Source organism: Thunnus albacares, chromosome 13 (assembly GCF_914725855.1).
Source record: "Thunnus albacares chromosome 13, fThuAlb1.1, whole genome shotgun sequence".
Taxonomy (NCBI): Eukaryota; Metazoa; Chordata; class Actinopteri; order Scombriformes; family Scombridae; genus Thunnus; species Thunnus albacares.
In genome coordinates, this window is record NC_058118.1 from 26,209,453 (window position 1) to 26,223,108 (window position 13,656).

The following is a 13,656-nucleotide window of genomic DNA, read 5'->3' on the forward strand; positions in this document are numbered from 1 at the left end:
ATAAAGTGCATTATTATTATTATTATCATTATTATTATTATTATTAAAAAAACATGAATCACTTACATAATACGATGCAGCACTATTACTATTAATCTACCCAAAGTATCTGGAAATTGGCCGCACATTGAACTACAACCTTCAAATGCTCTTTCATGTATGTGTTAATAAAAACAACAATATAATATGCTATAATAATATAACACTAAAAAAAGAAGCCAGTCTGCATAATGCATAATTTTACTTTTGATAACTGTTGATAACACTTCTGTACTTTAACTTAAGTGACATTTTGAATTCAGGACTTTTACTTGTAATGGAGTATTTTTAGACTACAGTAGTTCTACATTTACTTAAGTAAAGGATCTGAATACTTCTTCCACCACTGGTAATATGTTGTTGTTTTTGCTGATGCTAATCATTTTAAAAACCCATTGCAAAACAAATCTTAATACAAGAGCCATATATAAACAACTAGTAAATGATTTACAACACACACCATGACCACTCATGTGAATAACTAACCATAAACAGTTGATTAATTATTGATAACACAATATAATGTAGCTGCTATAATTTTTAATAATACATGATTACACACATATATTTATTAACTATTAACGCGCATGTGAATCCTTCTGTGGCAGGTTGCAAATTGTTTGAAATGGTGTGTTCAGAAACCAGGAAGATGTGTTTAGCTTCGAGGTTAATTCTTGACCCAGGTTATATTAAATAGTAAATAGTAAAACCTTTGAGCTGCATCTCATGGCCCTCTTCAGCAGATGCATTTTGCTTCGATGTCATGTATAGCGAAGAGGAAGCTTTTATAAATAAACAAATACATACTATATAAATTCATATGATTACATACCTGTTTTATTAATTAATTTCTGTATAAATACTTTAAAATGTCCTTAAACATGCAGACAACCGGTAGAGGTTAAAATAAAGTGATATCGGCAAATTACTTACACTTAATTTTCTCTTACACCAGCGATGGAGGGTAAAGTTCGCTCAGGGGAGAAGAAGGCTGAAATCCTGGCCAAGGAGAAGATGCGTGTGGAGGCGGAGCTGGAGTCCATGACCAGGAAGTCCCACGATGCCTCTGGGCAGCTGGTCAGCATCAGCCAGGAGCTGCTGAAGAAAGAGAGGTAATTGGACATGGAGACACAGCTGTATTGATTTTACAGTCTGCCTCATCACTTGCATGGGAACTGAAGTGAAAAATTATAGATGCAAAAAAAATACATCATATTATCCGTTTGAATATGGCCATACTTGGAATCCCACTGTATTGATTTCATTGCTTGTATTGTCAAATTGAAAAATATTCTCAGCAGTAACATTAAATAAGATAATGACACCATCATCCACTATTTTTGTAGTGTTTCATCTAGATAAAAACCTATGTTGGTTATTAGCTACACCAGGAGATGCATTACTATTAACAGCATCTACAACAAGATGCTCTATTTTCCTCTGCAGCAGTACACAACGATGTACTGTGGAGCCATTCAGACACTTTTTGTTGTGCTGTTCTTTTGAGAGTTCTTCTCTCAGCTGCACAAACACTGACTCATCTCACTTTAATTTAAAACTTTGTTGTCCCTTAAGGGAAATGTGTTCTGTATACAGGCTTTGCAGTAAAAACACATAACAAAACATGCTGTAGAAGGGCAATGCAAAGCTATTAACTTCATAAACTTATTCAGCATGAGTTGATAAGACAAGTTGAGCTCAGTGGCTCACCCTGGTTGACTAGGGGGTTAGGACATCGACTGTGAACCACAACATCCCTGGTTTGTGTGTAGCCGGGGACCTTTGCTATATGTCCTATCTCTCTTCTCAACTCCTTCTCCCTTTATCTCTTCATTCCCGTCATCTCTCAATTGTCTGCTGTCCACTCAAGGCAAAAAATGCCCAAACAAGATCAAGGACTTATCTTTTAACCTTTGGACTAACTGCTCATGTCAGCATGCTAACATGCTCACAATGACAATGTTAACAAGCTGATGTTAAACAGGGACCTTGATTTAGCATGTTAGCTTGCTAACATTTGCTATTTAGGGCTAAATTTAGTTAAATTTACCTAATTTAGTTTTGCAGATATTTGGTCATAAGCCATTGCATTGGACAAATAAAAACATGCAAAGTTATTACAAATAATCCTGAGGGGAACATAAATGTTTGCACCAAATTTCCCTCTCCAATAGTTGACATATTTCATTCAAAACCACAAATGTCATCTTTATGGTGGCACTAGAGGAAAAGTCCATTGGGACCATTAATGCCAGTTCAAAATTTTATGGCAATCCATCTAATAGTCGTTGAGATATTACAGGCAGGATCAAAGTGGTAGACCGACCGACCAGCGCTGCCATCTCTAGATCCAGCTAGCATAGCAAAAATAATTCAAAAAGAAATGTCATAGCAAGACTGCGTAGTGGACACAAGTCTTAGATTTTAGGATAACAGATGAAGTGTTTCTCTCCAGATTTCTGTTAAGAGCTGTGTGTAAATATTTGTCTGTCTGGGGGCTGATGAACCTCAGTGTTGAGCTGAAATTGAACAGTTACAGCTTAAACTGTGATATCAGTTAGAGAGTCAACCCACGCAGTTCATTATTTTAAGTAAGCCCCACCTTTTCAATCTTGTTACCAGCTGTCTTTGCTGGCAGCACATACTGTACCACACTGAAGTGAAACTAGAGGCTAGAGTCTGTGTCTTTTTCTCTTGAGTTAGTGACTTTAAAGCAGTCAGACATCCAATGCCTACAAATTGCGTTTAGTTGAGTCTGGCACTCCCGGGCCCACTTTTGTTGCTTAAATCCGGCTATATTTAATAAAACTCATTATTGAGGTCACCATTTAACTACCCAAGGGGAAGGGGAAAGTTGTCATATCAGCATTGCAGAGATGCAGGGCTTTGCTAAACAGGATCTTACCCTGTTTATTTAGTCCAGACACGTTCACGTTCAGACAATGCATTTTTCTGTGGCGCTGTGTGTACTGGTCTAATTGTATTAGATTAGACTATCTTATATTATGCAGTTCTTACATTATTGATGGTTATGATGTTAGTAAATGTTACAAGGCACTAAAAGTAAGTGCCTCTGGCTATAACAGTATAATTCCAGTGCATCATCACTGCTGCAATTACTGCATGTTGTATGCGATAAAAGTATATACCATCCATTGAAAAAATCAGTGTATGTCTCCCTGTGTGTTAGTGTAATTGGATGGTAGTGTCATTATCTTCCTTAATGTTACTGCTGCTGTGTTGCCTCAAAATCAGTCTTTTTATCTCAGGAAGCTGACAAGATGATTCAAGAAAGACAATCATTGGCAAATCACATGGAAGAAATAATGATTTTTAGGAAGCAAAGCAGTCCAATACAAGTACATATTTCACTGAAAAAAAATACTCAGAAAAAGTCTCTGTTGTCACGGATCAGTGTGACTAAGCACAGAGTTTGTCTCATAGCAAGAGACACCAAACAGGCTGTGGTGACTGAGTTTGGTAATTTCATAGCCAGAGGGGCAGCTGTGGCAAACAGTGAAGGAAGAGGAATAACATATTATCAGTAAGTGTGGAAAACATTGCTTCAATAATGGAAAATCAAAGTCTTTTCATTTCCTGTAAACTTGTATTAACAGGGTTTTTTGCTACTTAAGGATAGCAGAAACAAGCTATACACACAACACTGACATATTATCACTTGTTACCACGTTACATTAGATGTAGGCAGTTGATCCATTGTTAATATAAAATGTGGATTAAAGCAGCTTGAAAAAAAAACAAGTATTTCATGATGGCAGAGAAAAAATCCAACCAGAAAGGCCTCTTACAAGAAGAAAATGTGCGGTGTGCAGCTTTACCCTACAATAAGATACAGCGACTTTAATTAGAGCAGATGTAAAGTTGCTTGCACCTCTGAGTAACATGCACTGCCCTGGTTACAGAAAACTGTTGATATCAGTATGCCGGCAGATAGCCAAGGACAAGTTCATACCAAAATGTGCAGACAGCTTGACTGTAGGAATTGTGTGTCCATCCACTAGCCAGTCTGACCTGTAGAGAGAATGAGGCTGCCTCCATAATCCCCACTGGCCAGACTGTCCAACATATCGTTCACATTATGAGTTGGTAAGCCTTTAAAAAGAATGACCTTTGTACGTGGGCTGAGCAGATGGGCGACTCAATCCTTGACAGCAAAATTGCACTCTCTCTCTATCATTATTTCACTTCGGTGGAGTCAAGTGTATAGTCACTGCAATCATGCAAGTCATTAAAACACCTATAGAAAACGGGCTCTATTTTTTTCTCTATGACCAAACACTCAAGATTTCTTTGTTTGTTCTTCCATTATATTGTCTTTCTTATGCCAGGAGTCTGAACGAGTTGAGGGTTTTGCTCCTGGAATCACATCGCCATTCACGAGATATGGAGAAAGACCTGAACCGAGAAGTGCACAAGGCCGAGTGGAAAGTCAAGGAGCAGAAACTCCAGGATGACATCAAGACCCTGCGAGAAAAACTTCTTCATCTGGTAAGAAGAAAAGACATAGATGCACAAATAAAACACTTTGTCAACAACACTTGGTTATGAAAATCTAACAGATTATTGGGTGTATCTACGCCAACAGTTAGTTTAGGGCCTTTTCACACCTTTTGTTACATTCTATAGATTTGATCCAGTTGATTTTGGTTTCACGTTGCAATTATGCGAGCACACTAAAGAACTTAACATGACATACTGTACCTACATACGTGAAACCATACATAGTATGTGTGTGCATATGACGTTGGCGTGGTGTCAGTTCGGCGGGTAGCCTTCTAACACCGTTTGAATTAATGGAGAAAAATCATTTTGTTGCCTTTGTATACTGCTGCTGCAGTTTCTTTATCTTCAGGTGGCATTGCTCTCCCATCCTCTCATATCCTCTCTCTCTCATCATCTCTAAAAATACCTGGAAAGTATCAGCATTTCTATGAGTCTTTTCCAGTTGACTTTTTATAACGTTTTCAGACCATATTTTGATTAAAAACTTGGTTTTCTCCTCTCAACATGTGCTACCGCAGCTCATTTTTCCTTTTTCTAGTCTGATGATACCCTGCAGGAACTTCCTGTAATTGCTCTGAAAGTCAGAACCATCCAAAAAATGTTTTCACTATAAGAATAAACCCAACCTTGGTTCAATGTGATCCATACAAAGACCACGTCTTTTCATCAGACCAAGGTTTGGCTGTTTGGTCCGGACTATGGTCCGGAGGAGGTTTCACACCTGTAATTTAGGATCAAACTGAAAAATCCGAAAGTCTGGACCAAACAAGGTAGGTTTAGTTAGTTTCCCCCATTCTAAAACTCTTGTTGTTGCCAATTCGATGTGCTTATGTGCTTGCCAAGGGGAAATTCCCCTCAAGAAGTCATAGAGCAGTTGGGAAACATGGAAGTATGTAAATCTTACTTGACACAGACAACATAATACTATCAGACATTCAGCTGTAGCCATATTTCCTCTGCTGACAAGCTTATTGAGACTCTTTGGTCACTCCATTCAGAGGGCAATTTTTAGATTTTTGGTGACTTTTTATGTTTTTTCAGTCTTTGAATACATGGTCCATCTTTTGGAGAAAGATGATTTTACACTGTGAAGTGTTTGCTAAAAAAAAACAACATTTTGCGTGTCATATTAAAAGAGCGCTTTAGCAATTCCATCCTTCCACTTCCATGTTCCAAGTTTGAAGAAACAGCGGCCAGACTACCCTGACTTTTAGTCCCTACAAAAAAAATGAAGCATCCTACATTTCCAATAATGCAACTTGATAGCATCTCTCATTAGACCTTACCTGCCTGTTAAATGCCCACGTCACAACTCCACACCTCCATTTTGTAATGCAGGCTTTTTGTTAAAAGTTCTCCAAGCGTCAGCTAAAATATCCCTGATGACATCACTAGGGTTATTTTCTCAGACTGACGTTCCTCCAGAGCCACAGAAGACATTATTCAACTGTTTTCACTGGCTGAGTGGTACTAACCATGATGACTAACCTAGCAATAATAAACTGTACAATGTCAACACTGTCTTTGGGATGGAAATTTAAAATGTTGCTCAATGATTTAGCAACCCAATAATGCATCAGTTTAACAGTGGAATATCCCCAGTACCTAATCCAGGTGAAATATTTAGGTGCTAATCAATCAATGTTTAGGCATTTATTGGTTTTTACAGTATACATTTATAATCTGTTCCAAGCATTCCAGCTTTAAAGATCCCCAAAGAGGAATTTAGTATCAATAGTGTATGATAACTCTTTTTTTTCCTGAATGTGTGTTTCAGGATCGGGAACGGTCTTCACCTGACCACCGGCGATACTCCATGCTGGAACCCTCAGCCCTGGACTCAGAGGTGAACCGCCTGCGCCAGCGGCTGCTTGGCACTGAGGAGGCCCTGAGAAACGCCCTGGAACACAACCAGCAAGTCGACCAGCTGGTCCAGGCCATGGGCAGGCGTCCAGAGAAAAGCCCGGTAAAAAAAAAAATTATATTCACTTTCAGCCAGGAGGTGCATGAAAATCTGTGTGCATGCAGGCAGCTTGGGAACAGTACACATATGGAATCGATGTCAAGAGGCTTATAGATATGGAAAAAGTAAGATGAGGGGTTTCAATGTCAGTTTTCCTTTCTTTGTCTATACTTTAAGTTATTGACACACATGTAGCACTGCTGTTTCTAATTTAAACATTGCATGATGAAGACTTGTAACCCTAACAGAAGGGCAAAACAACAAAAAATGAAGAAAGAAGGACAACACTTTTAATAAGTTGATTTAAAAAGATTTAGATGCATACATAAAAATTTACAGTAGCTACACTTAATTTACATATGTACATATATATATATACATATTTTACTGGTACATTGTACAACTTTGAACAACAGGAAATTAAAGCAAACTACAGATGATAATCATTTGTGCAGTTGTGTGCGTTTTTTTCTAAAGAGAAAATAGATTTTTAATGTATAATGTATAGCAGAGACATATTTTAAAGGAATACTTTGGCATTTTGTGAAATAAACCTAATCATTTTCTTGCCAAGAGTTATATAAGAAGATCAATATCACTCTCGGGTCTGTATGGTAAGACCTGGAGCCGGTTAGCCTAGCTTAGCACAAAGACTGGAACCAACTAGTAAACATCTTTAAAACTGTGAGTGTTTCCCTCTGTTTTCACTCTTTGTGCTAAGCTAAGTTAAGCTAACTACGTTAGCTACCATACAGACATGAGAGTGGTAGCAATCGACTCATCTAACTCTCTGCAAGAAAGCAAATATTTCCCAAAGTGTCAAACTACTCTTTTAATGTCATTTAGTGAAATCATTCCCAACATTGAACTACACTGACAATTTGTAATTGTATTTTTTTAGGTGCACGGCGCCAATTCAGCCAATGGAATTCATCATCAGGAGTCAGACAGTCCTCGAGATGTTGGTATTCTTTCATTGTATTTCATATTATTTAGGATGTGGTATCATTAATGCCTTTTTAGTGTTAAGATATCTTATTTTTTCGCTTTTCAGGAACAACACTGATATGAGCAAAAGAGATGAGACTGAACTGGGACATGCAGAGGTACATCTTAAAAGGAAAACCTTGTCCAACATTTCGCCTGATCCTGCGATGGACATCTGAAGAAAATTTCAGTTTACACTTAAAACCAAAACAGTGAATCTCTATCTCAAGTGAAATTATGTGATGTTGCAGAAAGCACCTATTAACCCATCATGAGGACCGCTTACAGTACTATAAAATATAGACAAGAAATGGGACATGGAAATGAAGAGATATTATCGGTACAACTCCTGAGAACATAATGGCAACTTCTGATGCTTTACAGTAGTTAGAAAGTTTGAATCTACAAGTTGCCGGAAACTCTTTGACAATTCTGAATTTTCATCTGGAGGGCGAAATGGCTGATGGACGTCGATGTGAAGAACTGAACTGGGTCTCAGTCGCTTTGTTTGTTTTATTTATTACTTTTACTTTGCTCCTCAGCATTGTAATAATCATCTATAGGTGAGCTGTCTTGGCCAGTGACACTCAGAGAAACTCTTGAAGGATGACACTGACATTTTTTTAAGGGAATTTGGCTCATTTGTCACCTTATTTAATACCTGATGAGAGGATTGGTAGCAAACTCATCACAGTTAGCTCTGTCCAGTGTTCACACTCCTGCTTTAGTGCACAAATTGATGAAGTAATTGAGGCTGACTAGTATTATCGGGAAAATTTGTCTTTTTAGTATCAAAACAGTTGAAGAAAAAGTTATTATTTCATCCCCTGTGGTGCACGGAGGCTTTGGTTAGATTGAATCCATTTACAATAGATTACAACAGTGAGCAGTTTGTGTTGGAAAAAACTGGGTGAAAATGTCTCAAAACCATAAAAACTTCTCAACCAATCCCCACAACATAATGAAACTCTCCACTTTCCATGTATGTGCTAAGTATGTTCTGCACACTATATATGTCAAGGAGTAAAATTAGCCAAATTGTTTTTTGCTAAAATGTGGCTAAATACACTGGCTCTGTTTCAATTTGTGGATTTATGACACAAAGAAAAAAATTTTGTCTTTATGGCTTTAAAAAGTCATTTATAACTGAAGTGCACAAAAACATTTGTTGTACGGCAAACATCAGCAGCAAGTTACCTCTGAAGTATCCTGAAGAAAAATCTTCTAAATAAAAACATTTCAAGTGTAGATTCAGGTGTTCAAGTAAGCAATCATGCACAACAAGGTGTCTGGATAGAAGAAAAAACACGGAGAAAGAGGAGGCAATTTAAGAGATTGAGAGCACACTTACAGAAACTCAAGGCACACTTGAAGAAAACACCACACGATAAATGAAAGTCTTATCTCTTTTTCGTACATGTGGTGTCTTTGATTTAACCCTTAGTGTAACTACTAAAGCATCAGTGCTGATGCTATGGTTACATGCAGTCTAATATAGGCTGAACCACCATGAGCACCAATTTAAAATCGTGGTTAAACTTGTTGACCGGCATTAAGTTTGAGGTGTTGGAACAAAATAAATCAAACACAAATGCAAATATAACACAAATTAGCATACAGCCTCAGAGCTGTTACCAATCCTTGTGAATCACCAACAACTGCTTTCCATACTGTACTCTGAATCCTCACACTAGCCGAGAGTTATCTGTGATAGGACTAACAGACATTATTTCAATCACAATCCTACCTTCAGGTATGAGCTAAAGTGGTCCTTGAGCCAAACCCCTAAAAAGTGGTCTGAGCGGTCCTTTTTAGCCATTGCACAACAGTGGACTCCCTGCTAGGACTGAAGATTGATATTCATGAACCTGGGAGGCCTGCTGAATTAATCTCTGAGCGATGTTACAGTATGTTTATAGAATGAATATAGTGAATTATTCCAGACTTTTGCATTCTCTAAAACTCTGTCCGACCCTGTACCAATACACCTCCTACTCTGTCAGTAATGATCAGCTATTTTATTTACTGTGGCCTATATATCAGTACAAACTCCATCCATAAACTAGTATTAATTAACTATAAATATGAGACATAGCGGCCCTGTTTGATGCTCATTTGAGCCCATTTTGATGCTGTATGAAAATGTCCCTGGATTACTTTACTGACCTTTTGTTAACTGAAGGGCTGTCACAGGAGCTAAAACCCAAACAATGGATGTCGGATGTTCCACTCATCCTCCCCCAGGTTGACAACATCTGGATTTTATTTGCAAAAAAGAAAAGTGTTATCAACACGCATAGAATTTATATTGTAAGTCTTCCAAATGTTGTTTCATCCATTTGTCAACTAAACTAGATCCTGTTTGTAGTTGGTCACAGATTGCTATTGCTTTACTGGAGACATTACACAGAGGTGAGTGTGTGGTGGTGGTGAAAGCTCGGAGTGGTGTCTCAACATGTAGGGCCGGCGCTGGTCACTTAAGATAAAACCCAAATTTTCCATTGGATATTGTACTTGGCCTTTTCAGCTGGAGGGTTCATACCCTTTGGATTATTGCTGCAATGGTTTTGGAGATTGAGTCATTAAATATTAACAATGTGGGCAAGGGCTGGTGGTGTTTTATTTCACACTCTTTTATACTTGTGTCATTTCTGAATGTTTTTTGTTTTTTTTTTTTGAGGCAAATTACAGTTGATAGGTATATTTCCACTGAGTTAATTCAAAGGGGTGTCAGGTTCCATGCCACTAAGAGGTTGGTGGTTTGGGAAATTCAGCCAGCAACTAAACATTTACCTTTTCCTCAGCTGCACACACACAAGCACACTCACACATTTAAATTAAAATAAACTATGTTAAGTAAATCATATACTCAGGCAAACTTTAGTCTTTAAAATGAGTCGGTGTCAACCAAAAGAGGAGGCAGTAATTCCTTTATGTGGAAAAAGCGCCAAGTTCCTTGATGGTAGAGATGTAACACACAGATGCTGCATATTTTTTTGGATTTCTAACCCCCAGATATGTCGGCTTTGGCAAATGTCAGGTCTTATCCACATGCCCCAGTTTTTTACTAGAAGGCAGATTGGTTATGCTGGTGACATTTGAATAAGTAAGTGATTACTTATTGGCAAAAGCAAGCGAAAAAGTAGAGCATATGTGAAGCACATGCACAAATCTTTTTTTTTTTCTCTCTAGGTGAAACATAGTTTTACTTAAATGTTTCATAGTGGTTTGAGGGTAAAATAGTCAAGAAGTAACCAGATTATGCTGATGTAGTGGATTACATACATGGTTTATGTTGAAATTTTATTATAAATGGTTTCTGAGTATGTTTATTATAAGATAAGCATTTGTTCCTGTCCCCTAGGATATGAACTTTACCCTATATTAATCAGACATGAGCTATTTTAGGCTATCACAAGAGCTATGGCATAACAACATAGCCACAAGATTCGTGTAGCTGCTATATACCCACTGAGGACAGATCCTAATCCTAAAAATAATTTGGATACTGGATAACTACACATCAACCCAAATGTATGCAGTCTATGAGGGATTTCTTAAAGCAAAACTGACAGTGTGAAGTTACAGTCTAGTGGCAAACAGTGATTTAAACAGTCACAGCCCCAATAAAATAATAAATACACTAGGAATATTTCCCTCCCATGTAAATGTTGTTCCCTGAGGGTTTTTTCCAGAGGTTCCTCAGTTAATCCTGTATGTAAATTGCAGCCAATAGATGCTGTTGTTGAGTTGGGCTGGGATTAGCAGGAGGCGAATGAGTTTCAATTTTACTGGATTACAGAACAAAGAAAGGGGAAAGGGACACCCTGCTCTGTTAAGGGGAAAAAGAGAAATAAACTGAGAAAACATACACAAATAATAGATAGTTAAACGTGCGATCGAAGTCGACATTGTGATGTTCCGGATTACGATGTTTTAGCAGACGGTACAGCTACATTGTGGATGGGAATTGTGAGCGTTTCTGATGGATTAAAACGGGGGAATAAACCTATTCCGGGATTGACAGCAGCAACAAGGCTATTTAATCGCTAATTAAGGTGAGATTTCCCTGTCTCTTTTTAGATTCATGAACTGTCATGTAGTGTGTTATCGCTGCGTGTGTTGCCTTTTGTCGCTGCACATTTAGAAATTACAGATTATAACCTAATTTCTGGACTGGGGGAGGAGATGAAAGGAAAGTGCTAGCGCCTAGCTAGCACAAGGGCTAACGCTGGGGAGCTAACGAGCTAGCTCAACGTTATTATGATACCGTTAGCTAATTAGCCAGCGTTGATTAGTAAAACATACGCTAAGTGGCGTAGAAAAGGTTATCGTTAGTTAACAGCTAACTCAACCTAGAGGGACTCCTCCCTGTAACCTTGCGAGTGGAGTGCTAGCCTGTATTTATGATTAGGATACAGTGTGTCTGCTTGCTAAATTATCCGTCTATATACTGCTATCACTGACTATAAGGTTACCCAGCTAGTACAACAAAGCCAGCTAGCTGAATTAGCTCAACGAGAAAGCGAGCAACACATTATAAAACTTCAGCAAAACAATTGCAATGTGGAGGGCTTTAACTAGCAGCCTTGTGGAGTTAATTCCACCTTTGTTGGACTATATATTAAAGTCCAGCAAACCTAAACACTGGACGACTAAGCAGGTTAATTGCTATTGTTAATTACAGTGTTGTACGGTATAAAGTAGCACGGTATCAAAGTGAGTCTCAAACTAAACTAACGCTAGATAGTCGAACAAAAAACCCCCCAAAAAGCTAACTTGTATAAAGCAAACTTAAAAGTGTTGGATGTACGTGATGTGAAGCTGAACAACATTCGTGATGTTTTCATTTTGCTCTAAACTGTCTGGTTATAGTTTAAAAAGTTTTTTGTTTTGTTTTTTTTTTTAAAAAAGACAGCTGAGTGGAATAAAGCTGTGACTGTCTGGCAGATTGGATTCACAGGACAAGAAATTATTAGGTTGTACACACGCTCGTTTCTTCTGCGTTTCTTTGGAAGAAAAAGACCTTCACTTTATTTATTGTACCCATGTCTCACATCCTGTGGTTTCAAGCTTTTTCTCATGGGTCCAGCTTTTCATAGTAATTCCCCTCTATTCTCATGTGATGTCAACTTTAATAGTAGCTCTCCTGCCAGCATTTTCCAGCACGAGAAGCTCTCCTACAACTCTCCTAGCTCTGTATGTTCCATATAATCTATTGTGTATATATGATTATTAATATCATATGTATACATTTCAACTCAAATGTACCGTACTCTTTTTGTTACTGGCAAATATACACAACAGGTAAAGTAAGTCCTTTATCATATTGTGTTGGAGGATTGAATATTTATTCCTATATGTTAGAATGATCTCTATGGTCCTTTGTTTACCATTGAATTTGGCATTGCAGCAGTTAAAAAATCATCATTGATGACATGTCTGCCTCAGGCACAGTGTAAACAAAGGGATAAAGTAGTTGTTTGCTGTAACGATAAGTTAGATAATAGCTTTCAAACCACACCCTGACTTACCGTAAGTTGTTGTAGATATGGGAAAATTGGAGCTGTACTTTTTCCATCTTCCTTCAACATATTAACCATCATTCATTATTCAGATACTAAAAACTTATTTTTTTTTAGGAGGAATTCAAGAATGATTCAGATATTAAGTTAGTTTTGTTTTTCAACTTTCAGCCTTTCATATCAAATCTCATAACAGTGTATTTCTCTTCCATGCTTCATCTGCTACAGTGCCAGTGTAATCCTCCTCTACGCTTCAGATGCATTTCCAAAAAAAAAACCCATCTGCTATATACTACAACTGATTTGAATGTTTCCAAAATGTGGTGTTTTCCAACAGTGATAAAACTGATACTCACAAAAATGGAAACGTGTAAAATTAAACTCCTTAAATAATCTGGTAACTACTGAACAGGCCACAGACCTCTATAAGGAGGAGCAGCCAGTTATGGATTCACAGGTTTATGTAGAAAAATATTTGTCTGAAGGATCCCTACAGATGTTTTCATGAATGTTGCCTAATTAGACCTCTTTTGTGGATTGTATGGGCACGGGATAGATCCCAAGTCCCGTAAATTGCATCCACGTTTCACTAACTTGCATCCTTTCCCTGGGTCCCTC

The 13,656-nt window shown here is 37.8% G+C and overlaps 2 protein-coding genes across 11 annotated transcripts in view; both read left to right on the forward strand.

The window, feature by feature from the left end:
- Nucleotides 1-10,120, forward strand: part of clip2 (CAP-GLY domain containing linker protein 2) — a 49,220-nt gene extending 39,100 nt beyond the window's left edge. For 8 of the 9 annotated variants that reach the window (XM_044371510.1, XM_044371511.1, XM_044371514.1 and 5 more), the window contains 5 exons: nucleotides 995-1,151; nucleotides 4,389-4,548; nucleotides 6,341-6,529; nucleotides 7,428-7,491; nucleotides 7,581-10,120. In XM_044371510.1, coding sequence (XP_044227445.1) covers nucleotides 995-1,151; nucleotides 4,389-4,548; nucleotides 6,341-6,529; nucleotides 7,428-7,491; nucleotides 7,581-7,597 — 587 coding nt within the window. In that variant the 3' untranslated portion in view covers nucleotides 7,598-10,120. The remainder of the gene's footprint in view (nucleotides 1-994; nucleotides 1,152-4,388; nucleotides 4,549-6,340; nucleotides 6,530-7,427; nucleotides 7,492-7,580) is intronic. The other variant, XM_044371512.1, reaches the window with a different exon arrangement.
- A 1,089-nt stretch (nucleotides 10,121-11,209) lies between these two features.
- Nucleotides 11,210-13,656, forward strand: part of gtf2ird1 (GTF2I repeat domain containing 1) — a 37,488-nt gene continuing 35,041 nt past the window's right edge. For both annotated transcript variants that reach the window (XM_044371523.1, XM_044371524.1), the window contains exon 1: nucleotides 11,210-11,571. The gene's annotated coding sequence lies outside the window, so the exon portion shown is untranslated. The remainder of the gene's footprint in view (nucleotides 11,572-13,656) is intronic.